We start from the raw sequence: 25,607 nt of genomic DNA on the forward strand, positions 1-25,607 counted from the left end.
TTTTTGAAAAATTTATTAATTTTTATCAAAATAAAATTGAGAAAATCACCATAATTCAAAAACCAGGGCACCTATAGACTTGAAAATTTGTATGCAGGTTCTTCAATTAAATTCATTAGACACCTATTTTAGCGTTTTTTGAAAAATGTACAGGGTAGAGAGAAAAAAATATTTTTTGAAAAATTTATTAATTTTTATCAAAATAAAATTGAGAAAATCACCATAATTCAAAAACCAGGGCACCTACAGACTTGAAAATTTGTATGCGGGTTCTTCAATTAAATTCATTAGACACCTATTTCAGCGTTTTTTGAAAAATATATCGGGTGAAGAGAAAAAAATATTTTTCGAAAAATTTATTAATTTTTTTCAAAAAAAATTGAGAAAATCACCATAATTCAAAAACCAGGAAACATACAGATCTAAAAATTTGTATGCGGGTTCTTCAATTAAATTCATTAGACACCTATTTCAGCGTTTTTTGAAAAATATACCGGGTGAAGAGAAAAAAATATTTTTCGAAAAATTTATTAATTTTTATCAAAAAAAATTGAGAAAATCACCATAATTCAAAAACCAGGGAACATACAGATCTAAAAATTTGTATGCGGGTTCTTCAATTAAATTCATTAGACACCTATTTCAGCGTTTTTTGAAAAATATACCGGGTGGAGAGAAAAATATATTTTTTGAAAAATTTATTAATTTTTTTCAAAACAAATTGAGAAAATCACCATAACTCAAAAACTGGAGAACCTACAGACTTGAAAATTTGTATGCGGGTTCTCCAATTAAATTCATTAGACACCTATTTCAGCGTTTTTTGAAAAATATATCGGGTGAAGAGAAAAAAATATTTTTCGAAAAATTTATTAATTTTTTTCAAAAAAAATTGAGAAAATCACCATAATTCAAAAACCAGGAAACATACAGATCTAAAAATTTGTATGCGGGTTCTTCAATTAAATTCATTAGACACCTATTTCAGCGTTTTTTGAAAAATATACCGGGTGGAGAGAAAAAAATATTTTTTGAAAAATTTATTAATTTTTTTCAAAACAAATTGAGAAAATCACCATAATTCAAAAACCAGGGCACCTACAGACTTGAAAATTTGTATGCGGGTTCTTCAATTAAATTCATTAGACACCTATTTCTGCGTTTTTTGAAAAATATACCGGGTAAAGAGAAAAAAATTATTTTTGAAAAATTTATTAATATTTTTCAAAAAAAATTGAGAAAATCACCATAAGTCAAAAACCAGGGCACCTACAGACTTGAAAATTTGTATGCGGGTTCTTCAATTAAATTCATTAGACATCTATTTCAGCGTTTTTTGAAAAATATACCGGGTGAAGAGAAAAAAATATTTTTCGAAAAATTTATTAATTTTTATCAAAAAAAATTGAGAAAATCATCATAATTCAAAAACCAGGGCACCTACAGACTTGAAAATTTGTATGCAGGTTCTTCAATTAAATTTATTAGACACCTATTTTAGCGTTTTTTGAAAAATGTACAGGGTAGAGAGAAAAAAATATTTTTTGAAAAATTATTAATTTTTATCAAAAAAAATTGAGAAAATCACCATAATTCAAAAACCAGGGCACTTATAGACTTGAAAATTTGTATGCAGGTTCTTCAATTAAATTCATTAGACACCTATTTTAGCGTTTTTTGAAAAATATACCGGGTGGAGAGAAAAAAATATTTTTCGAAAAATTTATTAATTTTTTTCAAAAAAAATTGAGAAAATCACCATAATTCAAAAACCAGCGAACCTACAGACTTGAAAATTTGTATGCAGGATCTTCAATTAAATTCATTAGACACCTATTTTAGCGTTTTTTGAAAAATGTACAGGGTAGAGAGAAAAAAATATTTTTTGAAAAATTATTAATTTTTATCAAAAAAAATTGAGAAAATCACCATAATTCAAAAACCAGGGCACTTATAGACTTGAAAATTTGTATGCAGGATCTTCAATTAAATTCATTAGACACCTATTTTAGCGTTTTTTGAAAAATATACCGGGTGAAGAGAAAAAAATATTTTTTGAAAAATTTATTAATTTTTATCAAAATAAAATTGAGAAAATCACCATAATTCAAAAACCAGGGCACCTACAGACTTGAAAATTTGTATGCAGGATCTTCAATTAAATTCATTAGACACCTATTTTAGCGTTTTTTGAAAAATGTACAGGGTAGAGAGAAAAAAATATTTTTTGAAAAATTATTAATTTTTATCAAAAAAAATTGAGAAAATCACCATAATTCAAAAACCAGGGCACTTATAGACTTGAAAATTTGTATGCAGGTTCTTCAATTAAATTCATTAGACACCTATTTTAGCGTTTTTTGAAAAATATACCGGGTGGAGAGAAAAAAATATTTTTCGAAAAATTTATTAATTTTTTTCAAAAAAAATTGAGAAAATCACCATAATTCAAAAACCAGCGAACCTACAGACTTGAAAATTTGTATGCAGGTTCTTCAATTAAATTCATTTGACACCTATTTTAGCGTTTTTTGAAAAATGTACAGGGTAGAGAGAAAAAAATATTTTTTGAAAAATTTATTAATTTTTATCAAAAAAAATTGAGAAAATCACCATAATTCAAAAACCAGGGCACCTACAGACTTGAAAATTTGTATGCAGGTTCTTCAATTAAATTCATTTGACACCTATTTTAGCGTTTTTTGAAAAATGTACAGGGTAGAGAGAAAAAAATATTTTTTGAAAAATTTATTAATTTTTATCAAAATAAAATTGAGAAAATCACCATAATTCAAAAACCAGGGCACCTACAGACTTGAAAATTTGTATACGGGCTCTTCAATTAAATTCAGTAGACACCTATTTCAGCGTTTTTTAAAAAATCTACCGGGTGGAGAGAAAAACATATTTTTTGAAAAATGTATTAATTTTTTTTTCATAAAAATTGAGAAAATCACCATAACTCAAAAACCAGGGCACCTACAGACTTGAAAATTTGTATGCAGGTTCTTCAATTAAATTCATTAGACACCTATTTTAGCGTTTTTTAAAAAATATACCGGGTGAAGAGAAAAAAATATTTTTTGAAAAATTTATTAATTTTTATCAAAATAAAATTGAGAAAATCACCATAATTCAAAAACCAGGGCACCTACAGACTTGAAAATTTGTATGCAGGTTCTTCAATTAAATTCATTAGACACCTATTTTAGCGTTTTTTGAAAAATGTACAGGGTAGAGAGAAAAAAATATTTTTTGAAAAATTTATTAATTTTTATCAAAAAAAATTGAGAAAATCACCATAATTCAAAAACCAGGGCACCTACAGACTTGAAAATTTGTATGCAGGTTCTTTAATTAAATTCGTTGAACAACTATTTTAGCGTTTTTTGAAAAATGTACCGGGTGGAGAGAAAAAAATTTTTTTCGAAAAATTTATTAATTTTTATCAAAAAAAAATTGAGAAAATCACCATAATTCAAAAACCAGGGCACCTACAGACTTGAAAATTTGTATGCAGGTTCTCCAATTAAATTCATTAGACACCTATTTAAGCGTTTTTTGAAAAATATACCGGGTGGAAAAAAAAAAATATTTTTTGAAAAATTTATTAATTTAAAAAAAAAAAAAAAATGAGAAAATCACCATAACTCAAAAACTAGGGAACCTACAGACTTGAAAATTTGTATGCGAGTTCTTCAATTAAATTCATTAGATACCTATTTCAGCGTTTTTTGAAAAATATACCGGGTGAAGAGAAAAAAATATTTTTTGAAAAATTTATTAATTTTTATCAAAATAAAATTGAGAAAATCACCATAATTCAAAAACCAGGGCACCTACAGACTTGAAAATTTGTATGCAGGTTCTTCAATTAAATTTATTAGACACCTATTTTAGCGTTTTTTGAAAAATATACCGGGTGAAGAGAAAAAAATATTTTTTGAAAAATTTATTAATTTTTATCAAAATAAAATTGAGAAAATCACCATAATTCAAAAACCAGGGAACCTACAGACTTAAAAATTTGTATGCGGGTTCTCCAATTAAATTCATTAGACACCTATTTCAGCGTTTTTTGAAAAATATACCGGGTGAAGAGAAAAAAATATTTTTCGAAAAATTTATTCATTTTTTTTTTTTTAAATTGAGAAAATCACCATAATTCAAAAACTAGGGCACCTACAGACTTGAAAATTTGTATGCGGGTTCTTCAATTAAATTCATTAGACACCTATTTCAGCGTTTTTTGAAAAATATACCGGGTGTAGAGAAAAAAATATTTTTTGAAAAATTTATTAATTTTTTTCAAAAAAAATTGAGAAAATCACCATAATTCAAAAACCAGGGAACCTACAGATTTGAAAATTTGTATGCAGGTTCTTCAATTAAATTCATTAGACACCTATTTCAGCGTTTTTTGAAAAATATTCCGGGTGGAGAGAAAAAAATATTTTTTGAAAAATTTATTAATTTTTTTCAAAAAAAATTGAGAAAATCACCATAATTCAAAAACCAGGGAACCTACAGATTTGAAAATTTGTATGCAGGTTCTTCAATTAAATTCATTAGATACCTATTTCAGCGTTTTTTGAAAAATATACCGGGTGGAGAGAAAAAAATATTTTTTGAAAAATTTATTAATTAAAAAAAAAAAAAATTAGAAAATCCCCATAATTCAAAAGCCAGGGAACCTCCAGACTTTTGCATGCAAGACACTTAAAACAGTATTAAAAACCACTATCAATCTTTGTAAAAAAATCTAAGTACATCAGCAATGTTAATTCTTATTGCCTTGGACCCAAAGCAGCATTTATAGAGAATATTCCTCTGCATATCGTGCATTCTTTTATAAGAGCATTTCAATAAATTAATGAAATTTTTGAATTGAAACTATCACCTATATCCATGACTCATTCAAATATATAAATCCTTATTATTACCATTAAATTTTAACTACGTTGTAAACGTTAACTTTCAGATCCAGATGTTACGACCACATCAGACCTTTACGACTATAAACTGCAAAAATGCCGATAAAGCACATAAATCGCGTATTTAACCCACATCTATTTCAAGTTAAAATTGACAAAATTTATTTTTTTCTTACTCAGCTTGACATACGGAATCGGCCGTTTAATACCAACTTCCAACATTTATTCCCTCGGACAGTTGGGGATATTGGAAACGCCTTCCGCTGACATTTCCAGAAAGAATACGAGAAATATTTAAAAAAAGGGGAAAACTATTGAATCTCGGATTTATTCGGACGTAAGTATGGAATAAATGCTAGATATAGATTTTATTAAAAACTCACCTATTAAAATGCTTCCTAAACGCTCCACTGACGAAATACAAAGCGACCGGGTTGGCACAGGAGTTCATGTAGCACAAACAAAACCCCATTATGCGGAAATAGTGCCAAAAGGGGTTGTATAGATCCTGGAAGTTCTCTTTGAAATAGAAGAATAACATGAAGATGTGCAAGGGGGCGAAACAGGTGGCGAACACGAATACGAAGACGAACACCGTCACCGCCACTTTTTTGCGTGCTTTTATCTGAAAAGAATTAGAAACCTTGGTGTGTAAATAAAACAGTTTCATAATGCTATTTTAATATATACAGTTCTATTTCGCGCTAATACACATGCGTTGGGTGGGTTTTTTGGTGTATTTGTTGGTGTATATTTTAGACCCATTGATATTTAGGGCCTGAATTAATTACCGCTTGATGTAGTAAAAACCGGTATTATGTAATTGGCATTCACTTTTAGTAAATTTAGCGATATTTTCACGAGCGACATGTTGACAACCGTTTTTTAAATTTCTTCATAGAATCCTCATATCGTCAATGAAAATATCGACTCCTTCTAAATTAAGGGTTTTTTTAATTTTTCTAAAAGGGGTGTTGAAAACAAACAATTTTAATGATTCTTTATCTCATTTTACCAGAAAGGTGCCCAGAAAGGTTCGAGTTTCTTTAATGATTTATAGGTGAAAATATTCTCTTTTAATCGTTTTATTTAGGGTTTTTACTAAAAACTAGGCAATTTCGTAGAGATCCATCCTGTTTTCTAACAATTTCATAATAACTTTAATAAGGTTTTCGCAGATGGATATATCATTAATTGAGAAAGGCGCTGGAACAACTGCCTGGAAGAAATTAAATTATGTTTACAGGCAATTGAGGCCATTTCTCTCTTTACATATTATAAAATGAATGAATGATCAATGTGAGATGATTGAATTCACTTGACTGCCTGGAATTAATTAAATTACTCTTCCAGGCAATTGAGTCCATTTCTCCATTTACTCATTATAAAATGATTGAATGATCAATGTAAGATGATTGAATTTATTTGAATGCCTGGAATTAATTAAATTATTCTTTCAGGCAATTGAGTCTGTTTCTCTCTTTACACATTATAAAATGAATGAATGATCAATGTAAGATGATTGAATTCACTTGACTGCCTGGAATTAATTAAATTATTCTTCCAGGCAATTGAGTCCATTTCTCTCTTTACACAATATAAAATGATTGAATGATCAATGTAAGATAATTGAGTTCATTTGAATGCCTGGAATTAATTAAATTATTCTTCCAGGCAATTGAGTCCATTTCTCTCTTTACACAATATAAAATGATTGAATGATCAATGTAAGATAATTGAGTTCATTTGAATGCCTGGAATTAATTAAATTATTCTTCCAGGCAATTGAGTTCATTTCTCTCTTTACTCATTATAAAATGAATGAATGATCAATGTGATATGATTGAATTCACTTGAATGCCTGGAATTAATTAAATTATTTTTACAGGCAATTCAGTCGATTTCTCCCTTGAGTCAATGTAAAATGATTGCATGATGTCACTTGACTGCCTGGAAGAATAATTTAATTAATTAAATAACTGAAATTAATTAAATGATTTTTCCAGACAGTTGAGGAGAAATAATAAAGTTTTTTTGGATTTTTCTGAAAGTGCCTAGAAAAAAACATGTTTTTTTTTATTCCAGGTACTTGAGGACCAATCAAACTCAACTGCCTGGAAGAAAACATAATTTTTTTGGATTGATTGATTGATAAATTGATTGATCTATTTCAGGTAGTTGTTAGAAGAATTTTATAAATAATGCTTTATTGTCAAAAAATTTTACAATTTATAGACAAAGCCTAAGTAAAAATAAGAAAATACGGAACATACAAAAATACAATAAAAAATACACACATAAAATATATAAATAAATTAGTGAATAAATGAAAAAATAAAAATCAATATACACTAAATTGTATACCAAGTCAAAAGGTAAACAACACAAGTGTAAATAGCAACACAAAGGCGTACAATACCATATTTAAAAAAAGGGAAAAAAAAGAAGTTTTATTATTTTAGTGTTTTGTTTTAATTAAAAAGTGTGTGGGAAATTAAGATTTAAATAAGAATTAAATTAACTATAAAATGCGAACTTTTCGATTTTTTGAAGCAACAGGTGGTTTTTCCATAGGCTCTTTTTTCGCAGTAATTTCGACGTCTATGTTTATGCAAAGATGAATTTTCTATATAAAATTGAAGTAAAATTGATTTATTTTTTTCAGTTTCTTAATTTTACGATAATATAAAATTAGGAAAAATATTGAATATGAAATAAGATTTTTTGCAGTTTTTTTTTTTAATTTCACCAATACTGTAAATTTTTACTTTTCATATTCATAAACAATATCAATTTTTCCAAAAGTTTTTTAAAATTTTATCAATTTTTTTTGCAAAAAGCAAAGTTAAAAATTTTTATTTTTTTTAGGAACGATTATCGTAAAAAACGATATTTTCTTGCAATTTACAAATTTTTCCATGGAAAATTGAAAAAAAAATATGTAAAAATTTCAATTGTTTCAATTGCTTTTTTTTAATTTCTTCTTTTTTTGACAAACAAAATTTTTTTTTTATATTTTTTTTGTCTCAGATTTTTTTCAATTACTTGAAAAAAAATCAATTTTTCAAAGGTTTTTTCAAATTTACCAAAAAAATTAGAGCAAAAATTTGAAATTACTTCATTATGATTTTTATAAATAGGTTAAAACATTTTCCTAAAGTTTCTTTAGATTTTTCTGCAACTGCCTGGAAAAAACATGATTTATTTATATTCCAGGAAGTTGAAGACCAAGCAAGCTCAACTGCCTGGAATAAAACAAAAAATTATTCCAATTTTTTTTAATATTTAGGAGTTGGATAAATGGAAAAAAATTTAAAAAATCCAAGCTTTTCAAATTTTTTCATTATAAAATGAATGAATGATTAATGTGAGATGATTGAATTCACTTGAATGCCTGGAATTAATAAAATTATTCTTCCAGGCAATTGAGTCCATTTCTCTCTTTACTTATTGTAAAATGATTGAATGATCAATGTGAGATAATTGAATTTCCTTGACTGCCTGGAAGAATAATTTAGTTAATTAAATAACTGGACTTAATTAAATAATTCTCCCAAGCAGTTGATGGGAAATAATACAGTTTTTTTGGATTTTTCTGAAAGTGCCTGGAAAAAAACATATTTTTGTCTATTCCAGGCACTTGAGGACCAAACAAAAATTAACTTTTTGATTTTTTGAAGCAAAAGGTGGTTTTTCCAAAGGCTTTTTTTTGCAGTAATTTCGATCTCTATATTCATTAAAAGATTAATTTTTCATATAAAATTGAAGGAAAATTGAATATTTTTTTTTCAGTTGTTCAATTTTCCGATAATATAAAATTAGGAAAAATATTGATGAAATAGGATTTTTTTTAATTCTCACCAATACGTTAAATCTTTAGTTTTTATATTCATAAACAATATCAATTTTTCCAAAGGTTTTTTTAAGATATTATCAATTTTTTTGCAAAAAGCAAGGTTGGAAATTTTCAGTTTTTTTTGGGAACGATATTCATAAAAAACGATATTTTTTTACAATTTTTTCTTCAAATTTACAATTTTTTTCCATGAAAAATCGATTTTTCATGAAATTCCAAAATTTCAATTTTCCATGAAAAAAAATGAAATTTTAAGTGAACCTTCATAAAATTGGAAATTTTTGAAGAGCTTTTTTTTTAATTTCTTTTTGTCACAGATTTTTTTCAATTCTTTAATGAAAAATCAATTTTTCAAGGGTTTTTTCAAATTTGCCGGGAAAATTGAAGCAAAATTAAAAAAATAAGGACATTTTCCTGAAGTTTCTTTAGGTTTTTCTGCAACTGCCTAGGAAAAACATAATTAATTTTTATTCCAGGAAGTTGAGGACCGAGCAAGCTCAATTGTCTGGAAGAAAACATTATTTCATGTATTCCAGGCAGTTGTTGCCTGGAATAAAACAAAAAATTATTTCAATTTTTTTTAATATTTAAGAGTTGGATAAATGGGTAAAATTTAAAAAAATCCAAGCTTTTCAAATTTTTTCATTATAAAATGAATGAATGATCAATGTAAGACGATTGAATTCACTTGACTGCCTGGAATTAATTAAATTATTCTTCCAGGCAATTGAGTCAATTTCTCTCTTTACTCATTATAAAATGATTGAATGATCAACGTAAGATGATTGAATTCACTTGACTGCCTGGAATTAATTAAATTATTCCTTCAGGCAATTGAGTCCATTTCTCTCTTTACTTATTATAAAATGAATGAATGATTAATGTGAGATGATTGAATTCACTTGAATGCCTGGAATTAATTAAATTATTCTTTCAGGCAATTGAGGCCATTTCTCTCTTTACCCCTTAAAAAATGAATGAATGATTAATGTGAGATGATTGAATTCATTTGAATGCCTGGAATTAACTAAATTATTCTTCCAGGCAATTGAGGCCATTTCTCTCTTTACTCATTATAAAATGAGTGAATAATTAATATGAGATGATTAAATTCACTTGACTGCCTGGAATTAATTAAACAATTCTTCCAGGCAATTGAGTCAATTTCTCTCTTTACTCATTGTAAAATGAATGAATGATTAATATGAGATGATTAAATTCACTTGACTGCCTGGAATTAATTAAATTATTCTTCCTGGCAATTGAGGCCATTTCTCTCTTTACTCATTATAAAATGAGTGAATAATTAATATGAGATGATTAAATTCACTTGACTGCCTGGAATTAATTAAACAATTCTTCCAGGCAATTGAGTCAATTTCTCTCTTTACTCATTGTAAAATGAATGAATGATTAATATGAGATGATTAAATTCACTTGACTGCCTGGAATTAATTAAATTATTCTTCCTGGCAATTGAGTCCATTTTTGTCTTTACTTATTATAAAATGAATGAATGATTAATGTGAGATGATTGAATTCACTTGACTGCCTGGAATTAATTAAATTATTCCTTCAGGCAATTGAGTATATTTCTTAATTAATTCATTATAAAATGAATGAATGATTAATATTAAATGATTGAATTCACTTGCATGCCTGGAATTAATTAAATTACTCTTCCAGGCAATTGAGTCTTTTTCTCTCTTTACTCATTATAAAATGAATGCATGATTAATGTAAGATGATTGAATTCACTTGACTGCCTGGAAGAATAATTTAATTAATTAAATAACTGACATTAATTAAATAATTTTTCCAGTCAGTTGAGGAGAAATAATAAAGTTTTTTTGGATTTTTCTGAAAGTGTCTAGAAAAAAAATCATTTTTTTTTTCTATTCTGGAATAGAGGGTATAGGTACAGGTATACTGTAGGAATACAGGTACTTGAGGACCAAACAAACTCAACTGCCTGGAAGAAAACATAATTTTTTTGGATTTACCTTTAACTGCCTACAAGACAAAATTAATTGATCTATTCCAGGCAGTTATAAGAAGAAAATATTATAGTCTTTGATTTTTTTATCAGTTTTTAAGTAAATTTGTATTTTTTCCAGGCATTTGCAGTCGACTTTATATGTGGTAAATTTCACTAGATGCGAACTTTTTGATTTTTTGAAGCAACAGGAAGTTTTTCCCAAGGCTTTTTTTCACAGTAATAGTATGAACTTTATGTTCATGAAAAGATCAATTTTTCTTATAAAATTTAATTATTTTTTCAGTTTTTTAATTATTCTCTCAATTTTGCCGATAATATAAAATTAAGAAAAAATTTATGAATTAGGATTTTTTATTCCAGGTCTTTTTTTTTAATTTTCACCAATACGCCGATTTTTTAGTTTTTATATTTATAAACCATATCAATATTTTCAAGGGTTTTTTTTTTAATTTTATCAACTTTTTTATTTACAAAAAGCAAAATTTTTTTTAGTAACGATATTCGTAAAAAACGAATTTTTTTTAGAATTTACAAATTTTTCCATGAAAAATTGAAAAAAAAAATTATGTGAAAGTTTCATAAAATTGGAAATTTTTGAAGAGCTTTTTTTTAATTTTTTAATTTTTTGACAAAGAAAAAAATTTAAAAAGAATAGAAAAAAAATATTTTTCTTCCCAGATATTTTTCAATTTTTCAAGAAAAAATTAATTTTTCAAAGGTGTTTTTAAATTTGCCAGAAAAATTAAAGCAAAATTTACCTATGATATTTATAAATAGGGACATTTTTCTAGAATTTCTATAGGTTTTTCTGGAACTGCCTGGAATAAACATGATTTTTTTATACTCAAGGAAGTTGAGGACCAAGCAAGCTCAATTGTCTGGAAGCTTGCTTGATCCTCAACTGCCTGGAAGAAAACATTATTTCATGCATTTTAGGCAATTGTTGCCTGAAATAAAATAAAAAATGTATTCCAAATGCCAGGAAAAACATGAACAGAAAAACTGAGTCTTTGTTTATCAAACCATTTAAAAGAGAATTTATTATTTTTTTAAATTCTTTATTAAAAATTGTGTTTTGTAATAATTCTCTGTTGGGCTATAGTACAATTTTTATTTTTAAATAAAATACTCAGAATAAAAAACCTCTTTTGAACAATTGATGTTTGTCAGCAACGTTTCATTAGTTTTTTTAATCATTATCATGTTTTTTTTGTATTGAGTCCTTGGGATTTTAAAATGAGTGTCAGGTTAGGACAAAAAAATTTCAAAAATATTATTGTAAAAACTTAATTGATGGAGTCGTCGACCTATTTCCATAGAAAATTCCAGGTTTATTTTTCTTGAAAAAAACATGATTTTTCTATTCCAGGCAGTTGATTAAAAAAATATTTGAAACCACCAAAAAACATTATTGTCTTGAAGTTTTTAGGTATTTAAAATAATTTTGTATTTTTTCCAGACATTAGAAGTCCCTTTACATTTTTCTGGATACTTAAGGCATTTTCCTTACAATTTCTTCTATAAAAATGAATGAATTTGCTTACGGAATAAGTGTAATTGTTTGTTTCTTCTTTGCAGTATTATAAAGAATTTTTTCAATGCTATATTTAATTTTATTTAGACAATTAGATGACGCAGTAATTTTTTTTTTGTTTATTTCAAGCAGTTACGTTTGTTTTTCAATTTTTTTTAACATAAACAACTTTCGATTTTTAGACAGTAAAACATTTTTTTTGATCTCTTTAAACTATATTAAGTAATTTTTATCTTTTGTTGTTGATAAAACTATTAATGGTAAAGCAGCCTGCCTCCGACTAATTTTATATATCCAAAACAACAATAATCATTTTTTATTATTTTTTTTATATACCTATACTCGATAATAGAATTACCTTCAACTGATTAAATGAAGGGCCTTAAGTTCTAACCATCTACCATTAAAATTTTAACTGTGTTATCCACCTCATTTGCGCCCTTTTCATGCATTAGGGCCACGAGTGTCTCGATATACATACATCTCATCTTTATGCAATTGCGCCCCAGTTAAGCGGTCTAGTTACGTTCAAGTGTCCGTTTGGGGGCGTTGCTTTCTATGTGCTCGTCTCGTTTACATAAGAAGATGGGGGAGTTTGCATGTGGGGAAATTATATTAGAATGGAAAGTTTTCGATTTCTTATGTCAAATAATAATTCTAATTTTTTTCGCAAGACATTTAGGCTTTCTTGAATTAAAAAAAAAAGTCTTTAGTAAAAACATTAAAACATTAAAGTCATCAAAAAAAAATGTTTTATTGTCTAAAAATCGAAAGTTGTTTATGTTAAAAAAAAATTAAAAAGAAAGGGCAACTGCTTGAAATAAACAAAAATAAACTTTACTGCGTCATCTAATTGCCTAAATAAAATTAAATATAGTATTAATAAAATTCTTTATAATACTGCAAGGAAGGAACAAGAAATTACACTTATTCCATAGGCAAATTCATTCATTTTTATAGAAGAAATTGTAAGGAAAATGCCTTAAGTATCCAGAAAAATGTAAAGGGACTTCTAATGTCTGGAAAAAATACAAAATTATTTTAAATACCTAAAAACTTCAAGACAATAATGTTTTTTGGTAGTTTCAAATATTTTTTTAATCAACTGCCTGGAATAGAAAAATCATGTTTTTTTCAAGAAAAATAAACCTGGAATTTTCTATGGAAATAGGTCGACGACTCCATCAATTAATTTTTTACAATAATATTTTTGAAATTTTTTTGTCCTAACCTGACACTCTTTTTAAAATCTCAAGGACTCAATACAAAAAAAAACATGATATTGATAAAAAAAAACAAATGAAACCTTGTTGACAAACATGAATTGTTCAAAGGATTATTTCTCCAATTATTATCTAAATTGTGAGGCCTGGTGTATCCACCATTTTTTTTTTCACTCTTCGATTTTATTTAAAAATAAAAATTGTAATATGCCCAACAGAAAATTATTACAAAACACAATTTTTAAAAAGGAATTTAAAAAATAATAAATTTTCTTTTAAATGGTTTGGTGAACAAAGATTTAGTTTTTTCCTGGCATTTGGAATACATTTTTTATTTTATTTCAGGCAACAACTGCCTAGAATGCATGAAATAATGTTTTATTTCAGGCAGTTGAGCTTGGTTGGTCCTCAACTTCCTGGAATATAAAAAAATCGTGTTTATTCCAGGCAGTTCCAGAAAATAGAAATTCTAGAAAAATGCCCCTATTTATAAATATCACAATTAAATTTTGCTTTAATTTTTCTGGCAAATTTAAAAACACCTTTAAAAAATTGAATTTTTCTCGAAAAATTGAACAAAAAAATTTTTTTTAATTTATTTTTTAATTTTTTTTTGTCAAAAAATGAAGAAATTAAAAAATGATCTCTAAAAATTTCCAACTTAATGAAATTTTCACATAATTTTTTTTTTCAATTTTCCATGGAAAAAATTGTAAATTGTAAAAAAATTTCGTTTTTTATGAATATCGTTACTAAAAAAAATGAAAGTTTTCGATTTCTAATGTCAAATAATAATTTTAAATTTTTTTCGCAAAAAATTGAGGCTTTCTTGAATTTAAAAAAAAAATTAGTAAAAACATTTGTGCAATCCTTTAAGAGCCTCTTTTTAATTTTTCAATATTTAAATACAAAACATAAGTTTAAATTTTTTGTGTAAGAACTCAAAAGTAAATTAAGCACACACGAATAATATAAATACGTAATGCTGTAAGCGCAAAAAATATTGTTGATAAAAAAGATCTTCAGAAACTATGTGTAATATTAGATGCTTACTTTAATTTCCATGCATATACAAAAATTAGTTTTGTATAATGGCATTGCATTTTCACATTCACAATCTTGTTCAACATTATCCCATCAAAAATAAGTCAATTAGAAATAAAAAATAGGGCTATATATAATACTGATTTTATAATATAATAGATATACTCTGTTAAGTGTCCTGCGAATACTGTCTGCTAATCAAAGAATTATGTTTGATATATATCTGTAAAATAAACAATTTTTCCTCAATATATCTGTGATAAAATTTAGTGAGTTTTTGAAGATGTACACAATTACCGTACAAATTTTGTACAGTTACTTAACTCTATGCTATACAAGGGATAAATTCATTGTAACAAATTGAAAATTTCAAGAGACTTTTGAAAAACATTATTCTAGATAGGATGTTACATTTTATCTTTGTATTTAATTTAATATTATTTTAATGTGTGTGTGAATATCTGATTTTATCTCTATTTTAATTGATTTGTTTTAATTTTATTTAATATCCTATATTTTATTTATGTAGTTGTAGTTTTATATTATAGTTTCCTTTCAACAAAAGTTTCATAATTTTAAACTCGATTGTTCTTATAGTTAAATGAATTTTATACCTATTATATATGTCCATGTAGCACCAATGCTACATAAATAATAATAATTATTATTATATGGAGTTACGATATTTTAAGGGCTCTTTTTTTAACTTTAATAGGATTTTATGTTAATTCATTTGGAAACATGTATAGTAATAGTAATTAATTAGTGTAAGTTTATAACATCTAGGATCGAGACTCAATGTATTTGTTTAAGTTGTGAAAATTAATTAATTGATAAAAATGATGGTTTTCTTTTTAACTTGTGAAATTTTGCTCTAATTGTTAATTGTCAAATATTTAGAGATTTCTTTTTTATTTTAAATTCTTCATTACAAAGATTCAACAATGAACATAGCATGCGTCAATTTCAAGCCTTACCTTAATGTATACACTAAAGTCATTAATAATTAAAAGTTAAATAGAGACATAAATATACTAACAATACCACCATACTCATATTATAGTCTGCGTTCCTTGTAAAGTAATGACTGTATATTTTTGCAAAAAACAAAAGTTTATAGAAGTATAACGAATATACTGTCATTATACGGTATTTTTTAAACAAAGGTGTAGCATGGTCTTAAAATCCAGCTCCATCTAGCGTTCTGATCATGCGTTTTTGTAGGACAAGTAAACGCTCCAGCTCAGAAGAAGCACCCCAGTTGATGATACCATAAGAAAGTCGACTTTGAACGTGAGCATGAATAAGTCGAACAACATCCGTGCTTGCTATTCGTGTTAGGTTACTTATAACAAAGCACGATGTTGCCAAGCTTTTCGCTATGTGATCGATGTAGGTGTCCCAAGTTATCTTTATCAATAAATTCAGTTTACCAATAAGCAAGCATTTTATAAATTTATTTATAATTTATTAGTGGCATAAGTAAAGATTTGTAGCGTCTGATCAATCATGAATTTAATAGAGACAACAACAGGGTCCTTCTTTTTTTGCTTTAAAATGACTTTTTAATGAAAGACAGTATGGGTTTTTGCCAGATAGATCTACTGCACAAGCTTTAAGCGTGATTGTATCTGACATCATTAATGGCTTGGAAGAGAGGAATCTTAGATCTTTATCATTGTACGATATTTCAAATGCATTTGACTGCATTACTCATACAAAAATTGGGTGCATTGGCTTTTCTTTAAATGTTTTAGCTTTTTATGTCTTTAAAAGATAACAGAGGGTTCTGGTTAATAATGATTTAACAAATTCGTTACTATATCGGCAAGGGGGTAGAAAATCTAAGTCTTATTAAAATTCTGCAATTCTATTAGACTGGTTTTGTGTCTCAGAAATAAATATGAAAATATGTCCTAGATCTAAAATCACCTCAAAATTGCCCAATGAGATAAAATTGTTAAAGAACCAATTATTTATTAAACGCATTTTAACTGCTAAAATATTTTATTATTTTAAAAGGAAGTTTTCGGTTTTTCTGAAGTTTGTGTTTTAAATCTACTAAATTTTGCATACATAACAACATAAAATTTACTATCCAGTAACTTCAAAGTAACTGGAAGAAACTTAAGAATACTGAGAAGGTTATTACAGGCAGTCAAAGTGATTCATACTACTTGGGTTAACTTTAATACTACCAAGATGCTTCCAGGCACTCAAATGCCTGGAATAGACTCTTCAATAATCTTTTAGTCCCTAGAAGAGTATCAAGAATACTTAGAAAATTCCAGGCACTTAAATTCCGGAAATACACTCTCCAATAACCATCAAGTACCTGGGAAATGCTTAGGGGAACCTAAAAGACAATTATAGGTAGTAAAATTGATTCAAATTCCTTGAATAGGCTCTCAGATTACTTGTAAAAAGCACGTTTTCTCAAATTTTTGAAAAAAAATCAATTTTAATTCAAAATACTCGAAGAACATAATTTTTTTTCAATATTTTGTTAAAATATTTCAATTTATCCATAAAAAATTAAAGGAAAAAAATAGGAAACTTTTCACTTTTAATAATGAGATTGGTAAAATAGGGCATTTTTCCATTTATGTTTTTCTCTTCAAAGTGCGCAAAACCTAAAATAAATATTTAAAAAATCTATTTTTTGAAAAATATTTAGTTTTTCCAGGATGAAAAATATTGATAAATTCGAAATTAAGAAGAATATCCCGGAACAGATTAAGAAATCCGACAAAAATGTACTTTCCAAAGCAATTTTTGCAAATATAAAAAAAAGTTCTATAAGAATGCACAAATGGAGAGAAAGTAGAAAACTTAACGATTTCAAATTCTGACCATCGATCTCCTAGTTACAATTTTTTAAGAATACTTCTACTACAGTTAGTATCCTACTAAGGTACTCATTTAATTACACTTTACGGTGTTCTCTAGCTAATAATGAAAATTCCAGTGAAATCAAACTAATTTTTACTTGAAAAAATTCGCAGCCCTCATCAGCTTGAATAAAAACTTCTAGTAATTTAAAAAATAAACAACCCACAAAAATTATCGCATCCTGCCTGAACGTTTATCAAGATATGTGACTAATGAAGAAGCCGCTAGAACCATTGCGCTCATAGAAGATGGCCGCAGTCAAAGATACGTAGTTCGGGTATAGTATAATGAAAGTTCAATAAACCACCAACTATCCAGACGACCCGGACAAGGCCGCAGAAGTGTAACTTCGGCAGTAGATGATCGTTACTTAAAGTTAACGGCTTTAAGAATTAGGCATACCACCTCTAGAAGACTGCAAACAGATCTGTTGGCTGCTCGTAATGTCCAAATAAGCCTACAGACAGTTCGAAATAGGCTGAAAGAAGCAGGTTTACGAGCCAGCTAGAGGTCCACGTCTTACCAGTGAACGTCGAGTAGCAAGGTTGCAATTTGCTAGAGAACACGCAAATTGGACCAATATTTTATTCACCGATAAATTAAGATTTTGTCTATATTCATGAGATAATAAAGGCGACGTGGTGAACGGCACGATCAGGTTAATTTTTGTCAAACTGAAAGCTTTGGTGGTGGCTCTATAATGGTTTGTGGAGGAATTCCTTTGGAGGGTCACACGGAGCTAGTAGCAGTAAATGATGGAAGACTAAATGCTGACAGATACATAACCGATATCCTAGAACCCTATGTAGTGCCCTATATGCCATATATTGGTGATAATTCTGTGCTAATGCTCGTCCACACGCTGCTAGAGATATTCGGCAATACTTAAAAGAGGTCGAGATACCCACCCTAAATTGGCCTGCACGTAGCCCGGACCTTGATCCGATAGAACATGTCTGGGACCATCTAGGATGGTAAATTCAGCAACATCCAGCACCAAGAACACTAGATGATCTTCAAAATGTAAAAAGGGCAAACGTGCCGCAAGAATACCTCCAGAACCTGTCTAGAAGCCTTCGAAGACGAAAGTAATTAGAGCCAGGGGCGGTAACACACGCTATTAGAAATTTATTGGCTTAAATAAAGTTCATTTTTTTTGTATACATGTTTTGTACAATTTTTTTGATTTTTGTATGTTTTGGTAAATCAAAATGTTTGTCCTTTAATGATTGAACTGATTTAAAATAAATGTTGCAAAAGTCGTGTTATTTGGTGATTTAATTGTCAATATCAATAATTTAAAAAATTTAAAATATTAAAAATAATGAGTGATGCGATAATTTTTGTAGGGTGTGTATTTTTATAAAAAGGAACAATTTGTAAATTCGGACCTTCGATCCCCTAGTTACCTAAATTCTTTTGCTTTTTAGTTTAACGTTTTTATGCAATTAAAATAATCATTAATCCAGTACTGGAACACATAACAGATCTCATTATTCAGTGATTTCATTATTTTTTACACACAAAAATTAGTGCAGAATAATGGTTAATCTACATTATTGGTAGAGGCGACAACGTAAATCCCCATAAAGACTTTTGCGAATGTACATCGGACTTGTTCAACGAAACCTAAATAGATGCAACTGGGTTTACGGTTCGTAGCCTAGAATTAGATTAATTCTATTTTGCCTCGATTGTATAATTAATTTTACGAATAAGTCATTACACCAAAAAAATAATAAACACTGTATTTATAATTTTTAAGTCGTGACATATTTTTGTCTGTCTAATTTCAATGGGACCATCTAGAACTTCAAATCTCTTCTAGTTCTTAAGACCTATAGCCTAATTTTAAGGTAAACAATCTTTCGCCAGTATTGGTGCATTTTTTACTCAAACTTATCTCTTAAAAAAACTAAGGGTTTATTAATCATCATAACCATAATTCTGTTCTTTTTCTTCACAATTCTTACCTGTCTTTGCATCCCCTGCAACTCCCCCGGGGCATTCCTCGTACTCAATATCAACGAAATGCCCATACTGACGTAAAAAATGAAAATTATAATCAATGGCACCACATACAACACCAAAAACTTCGACATCACCATCACTTGGGGATAGGTACCGTTCAACCATTGAGTGGGAAAAGGATAGCACACCTCCAGGAAGATACTGCCATCCTCATTTCTTAACTCTTTTATGTGGGAACCAATTAGAGCAGGCATCGCACATAAAATCGCCAAAATCCAGATGCTTAAGGCGATTCCCACTGTTATTCGGGTTGCTTTCTTACCACCACCTGGAAATTAGAGGAAATCGATTATTTTTATTGTGTTAAATACAAAAATGTATGTTAGTGTGTGATTATCTATAAGATTCTATTAAAATTATCTTTATAGTACCAATAGTTCATGAGATATGGCCATTTAAATTTTGCTTCACGTCAGCAGACCCTTGCCGGAGCAAGCATGGAGTTTTTGCTTAATAGCTCGTGACCTAACTAAGCTAGAATGATGAAATAAATTTTATTTGATTTATAATAGAATATTCTATAACAAAGATTCTTATGCAGAAATACTAGTAAATATATTTTAGCTTTTATAAGTGATGGCTAAAAAATCGCTTATAACTTAAGAAGTTAATCTTCCATTACAAATGTCTTAACCAAAGTTAATGTTTGCATGCTTATCTACATGCTTCTATTTAAATTATTTTTATAGCACTAACAGATCATGAGATACGACCATTTAAATTTTGCTTCACGCCAGCAGACTCTTGCCGGATCAAGCATGGAGTTTTTGCTTAATAACTCATTACCTAATTAAGCTAAGATAATGAAATAAAATTAATTTGGTTCACGATGGAATATTCTAAAATACAGGTTCCTATGATTTAACCTCTAAACCCAATACTATTAGAGATATCTCAGGTTTTATGTCAAATAAGTGATGGCCAAAGAATTGCTTATATTTTTTATACAAGTTAATCAATCTTTATAAATATCTGAAGCAAAATTAAAGCTCTTATAAATAAATGCACATTTTTGTTAAAATTATTCTTCACCAACAGTTTAAATTAAATTTTGCTTCACGTCTGCAGACCCCTGCCGGATCAAGCATGGATCTTTTGCTTAATAACCGATTACCTAATTAAGCTCCAATAATAAAATAAATTTTATTTAGTTCAAAATAGAATAAATCCCTATGATTAAACCTCTAAACCCAATACTAACAAAGACATCTCATCTCGAACTCTCTAGTGCGTGTTTTAATAATTTCATCATATAGAAATTACACAGACCGTGTTTATCCGATATAAATCACTTCAGATAATTAAACGGAATGCCTACTAATAAATTATGATGTGTTTTGTTAATAATTACGTGTCAGGATACGGCCTAATGTAACCTTAATGGAATATTGTCCGAACTCGTTAAAATTTCAGTTTCACTTTAAATAACCCCAGACGGGTTCGCTGTTCTGGAAAAACCGCTGATATAGAGGCAACGAAGTGAAGTTATTATTTCGATATAAAAATGATGGTTTTTGACGTGGATTGAAGAGAGAGAAAAAAGAGGTAGGAGAACGTGTGGAAAATAAAATATTTAAGTGTAATACAGATGGATCGTGATAGTGAGTTTTTAAACAAAATTAAATGCTTAGTTACATTATAAAAATAGATTCTTAGCATACTATATAAAAACCGACAATAAAGTTGTTTACTTACTACTGGTGTGAAACTTCTTCAAAGGGTCTACAATAGCAAAAAACCGATCTGCAGATAAAGCCGTCAAGGTAAACACCGATACTCCAATAGAAATATCCTTGGCGGTTTCTGATATTTTGCAGATCAGTTCGCCCCATGGCCAGGACTCTACTGTATAAATAATCGATGTGAATGGTACACTGGTGATTATCACTAGTAAGTCTGCTAATGCCAACGAGAAAATATATCTGTAAATAAAATTCTTTATTAAACGAGAGCGTAGTATGCAAATTTAATTTTCTATGAGAATCCTAATATTAACCCAGCAGAAAAACAACTTTTTAATTCGTAAATTCATAAACAGGCTGCGGTGGTCTTTTATGTGGAGCCTCGTTTCACTTGACCCTAACTATTCATGAATTAATTTGCATTATTTTTCTAGCATCAGCTTTATTTTACCGTGAACAGTTAAATTAAAAAAAAGTTATTACTTACGTATTAGGAACGTTCCTCATGGTCCGATGCTTTAGGAATATTACCACCAAGGTGCCATTTCCGAGGCACCCGACCACGAAAATTAATAAAAATAAAACCGGTACAAAATAGGTCTCTGGTCGTTGCTCGTACGGAATATACTCCGTTAAGTTATCGTTCATCAAGTCTGAAACGTTTTTGAAGTTTTGATCGATGGTCACGTTCATGTTGTGGCAATATATTTAACTCCGCTATTGTTTAGGCCTCATCAATATTTCTGAAAGAGAAATGGGAACAGTTAGTTTTTATATTTGGGTTTATAGTTAGGGCACTTAAAATAATAGTTTTAGTATAATTAGGGTCTTTATGTACCTATTTAATTACACTATAATGTATTTTTTTGCATTGGTGCAAGTTGGACTAAAATCGGACCAATTTTTACTGATCAGTGTATACTTTTGAAGAGTTGCGTTTTATTTGAAAATTGACGATCGTCATCGATGTCAATAAAAAATATTCCTTATTAATTAACTAGGTGTTCTACGCAATATTCTGCAGGTGGTATTTACTAGTGTTTGTGCTTACTTCTCCGGCGAAAATCACGTTGTTTCTTAAAGATTTTGATTAGAAAGACCTGCTATAGGCCCATAGGTCATATTTCCTTTAGTAGTAGGGGTAAGATACTTTCTTTAGTGTGTTTTACAACCAAATAGATGTAGAAACATTGTAAAAATATTATGATATTTCTAGTTGAATTTTTTCAGCCGAAAACCTAACCTCAAATGAGGACACTACTGGGTTATTACATATTTTTTTTAATTGCAAAAAATGAATAGACATAGTTTTAAGAACTTAGGCGATGCGGTGGAATATCTCTATTCTAACCAAATAGATGCTGATACTGCGCTATAACCTCCCGAGGTGGATGAATTGACGGACGTAGACGATATCGACGATAGTGACTTAGGGGCAATTGATGTCCAGGACGTCCCAGGGGTTGTGGAGATACAGGTAGAAGAACAAAATGATTGGGAATCGGAAGATATTTTACCGCTGTCAAATTTCATAAAAAGGAAAAAGGTTGCATGCAGCACTAAATCCTGGACATCGAAATGAACTAAGGAAGAACCCATGTATGAAAATATTAAAGAAGAAGGTTGTGCCGAAGCTTCCCACAAAATAAAAGAAGAATTACAGGAATTAAGGCAACTACAAATATTTAAGAAGTTTTTTGATGATGATCTTAATAATCTTCTTCAAACAGAGACCATGAGATACGCCCAACAGAAAAATAAACATGATTTTTTTATAACTTCGGAGGACCTCAAAATTTTTATCGGGTTTTTGATTTTTTCTGGCTATCATGCCTTACCAAGTGAAAGAGAAGATTTGGGTGTTCCTCTAGTGAAAAATGCGTTTTCCAGAAATGCCCACAAAGAAATAAAATCTTGTCTTCACTTTGCTGAAAATTCCCTTGCAAATGATAATAAAGACGATAAGTCAGTCAAAATAGGGCCAATATTTGGGGCAATAAATACTAAATTTCAGCAATGGGGAGTTTTCCATACATTTCTATGACCTAAAGCAATTTCTCAAAGAAAAGCCGGTTATACGGTTTGGATACAAATCATGGGCGCTTTGTAGTGATAATGGGTATTGCTACAACTTTGCTTTGTACTGTGGCAAGGATAATAAATCAACAGCCGAGCCCAAGATTCCTCTAGGAATAAGAGTCGTAACAAGTATGCTGGAAACTGTAAAAAATCCTGAAAGACACATTATTTTCTTTGGCAACTTTTTTACGAGTTACAACCTCTTGTGTAGGCTTTCGAGCCACAGGAACCATAAGGGAAAATCGATCATCCAAGTGTCCCACCAAGTCCTCCAAAGAGCTCGAAAAGGAACCGAGAGGGGCCTATGACTGGCACTTTGACAGTAGCCAAAAAAATCTTCAATAAATCAAATGGAATGATAGCAGGTGCGTTTCGGTGGCAATCAACTTTGATACACTTTTACCAACCGCTATTGTACAAAGATGGAACAAAAAAGAAGGTGGTCGAGTTTCAAAATGTAATGTCACTCTTTGTGTACCTTATTGTTTTAATAATTTTCATAAAAAAATTAGTTTTTTAATTTATGTTTCATAAACACCTCTGATTTGTTTATCAGTACATTAGTTTGATCTTATTTGTTTTTTTTTTAATATTTTAATATGGGATTACATATATTATACAGGGTGATTGATGGTTGATGGTACCTTAGACGTTTACGGAGAACGGAAAATATTTTTTTTTTGAAAATTTGGCAACATGGGTTTTAGCTGATGATCTAACGATTAAAAATATTTTTAGCGATGCAGCGTTGCCAAATAAAAAAAAATATGTCAAAATATTCCGATTTTTACAGAAAATTGCTTTTATTTCCGAAACCAAACTACTTCGATATAGGAACATAATACCTCATTAGACAGGGATTTTAATTTCCTTTTAGAATATGTTATAGTATACAGGGTGTTCCATTTTAATAAATGCACTTTTTACCATTTTCGTATCTAGCGGTAAAATCACTAATTTTGAGCAACCCTGTATAACGTAGAACAAATTTTCATAGTGAAAAATAATGTAAAATACTTCCATAAATTACGTTTATAATTTCAAGGTTCTGCGCGTTCCAGTGTCGTAGTAATACAAATTTATTTGGAGCTATGTTTTGGTCAAAAAATAAAGAAAATTATTAATTTCTCGAAAACCACTAAAGATAGGTATAGGAATACCTTATACAAAACCAATCATAAAGTGATAGCGGATTGGAAAATAAAAAAATATACAGGGTATTCCATTTAAAATAACAAAGTTGCTACAACTTTTTGTTATAAGCGGCAACGCTGCATCGCTAAAAATATTTTTAATCGTTAGATCATCAGCTAAAACTCATGTTGCCAAATTTTCAAAAAAAAAATATTTTCCGTTCTCTGTAAACGTCTAAGGTACCATCAACCATCAATCACCCTGTATCAGCCCATATGAGGACGGTCTATTTTTTGATACAATGATCAAAAAAATGACCCAAAAATCAAAAAAAAAAAATTTTTATTAATTTTTTTAAGCCAAAACAAACATGTTAACCAAAACTCAAATAGAAATTCAAAAAAAAAAAGTTGGGCCTTAATGGGTTAATAAAACACCATCACTATAGTTAGTGCCTTGGTTACTCCCTTAAATACCTTAAGTATTCTGTAATCAATCAGGTGGATACTAGAGTAAAATTCGACCAATTTTTACTAAGCAGTGAACGCTTTTGTGAAGATTGGATTAGTTTGAAAACTCATGACTCTCATCAGTTTAAACAATATTCTTTTTTTTTATTAAAAAGTCATATTGCTATTATTAGTGCCTCGGAGGATTTTTTAATTATACTTTAGAGTATGGTCTAACTACTAATGGAAGTAAGGGTGATACCAAAAACATTTATCTTAAACAGTGAACATTTTGCGGAGACATAACTTGATTAAAAATTCACGGCCTTTATCGATTTGAATACTAATGACATTAATACCGTTTATTATTTACGATACAAAAAAACAATATCGCTTGTATGTTTTCCAGATGTTTATAACAGTTTTAATGTTCTTCCAGACATTTTAAGCTCTTTTGAAAATTTTGAGGCATATTTTTCAATTTTTATAAATTATCATGATTTTTTGTGAATTCTGCAATTTCTGAGTCGTTTTGAATGTTTCCCTGAACTTTTACGTTATTTAAAAATAAAATTCACAAATGACAACTGATTTTGTATCTTTTACCGCCCCTTTAGAATCCTCTCAAGTTTTGAATTGTTTCACTTTTCTAGTTTTTGAGTCAAAAAAATGTAACTTATTGTACCAAATTGTATATTTCTTTTACGAAATAATCAAATTAGTTATATGTAGATCAAATTGTATTTTTTT

The 25,607-nt window shown here is 28.6% G+C and overlaps 2 protein-coding genes across 3 annotated transcripts in view; both read right to left on the reverse strand.

The window, feature by feature from the left end:
- Nucleotides 1-25,607, reverse strand: part of LOC126737954 (globin-2B) — a 278,580-nt gene that overhangs the window by 105,908 nt on the left and 147,065 nt on the right. The window lies entirely within an intron of this gene.
- LOC126737950 (neuropeptide CCHamide-1 receptor) overlaps nt 1-25,607 on the reverse strand; it is a 68,619-nt gene that overhangs the window by 3,227 nt on the left and 39,785 nt on the right. For both annotated transcript variants that reach the window (XM_050443072.1, XM_050443071.1), the window contains exons 2-5: nt 21,683-21,938; nt 21,209-21,435; nt 19,456-19,781; nt 5,318-5,559 (exon numbers count right to left, since the gene is read on the reverse strand). In XM_050443072.1, the coding sequence (XP_050299029.1) occupies nt 5,318-5,559; nt 19,456-19,781; nt 21,209-21,435; nt 21,683-21,888 (1,001 nt within the window). In that variant the 5' untranslated portion in view covers nt 21,889-21,938. The remainder of the gene's footprint in view (nt 1-5,317; nt 5,560-19,455; nt 19,782-21,208; nt 21,436-21,682; nt 21,939-25,607) is intronic.

This window comes from Anthonomus grandis, chromosome 6, assembly GCF_022605725.1.
Source record: "Anthonomus grandis grandis chromosome 6, icAntGran1.3, whole genome shotgun sequence".
NCBI classification, from domain to species: Eukaryota; Metazoa; Arthropoda; class Insecta; order Coleoptera; family Curculionidae; genus Anthonomus; species Anthonomus grandis.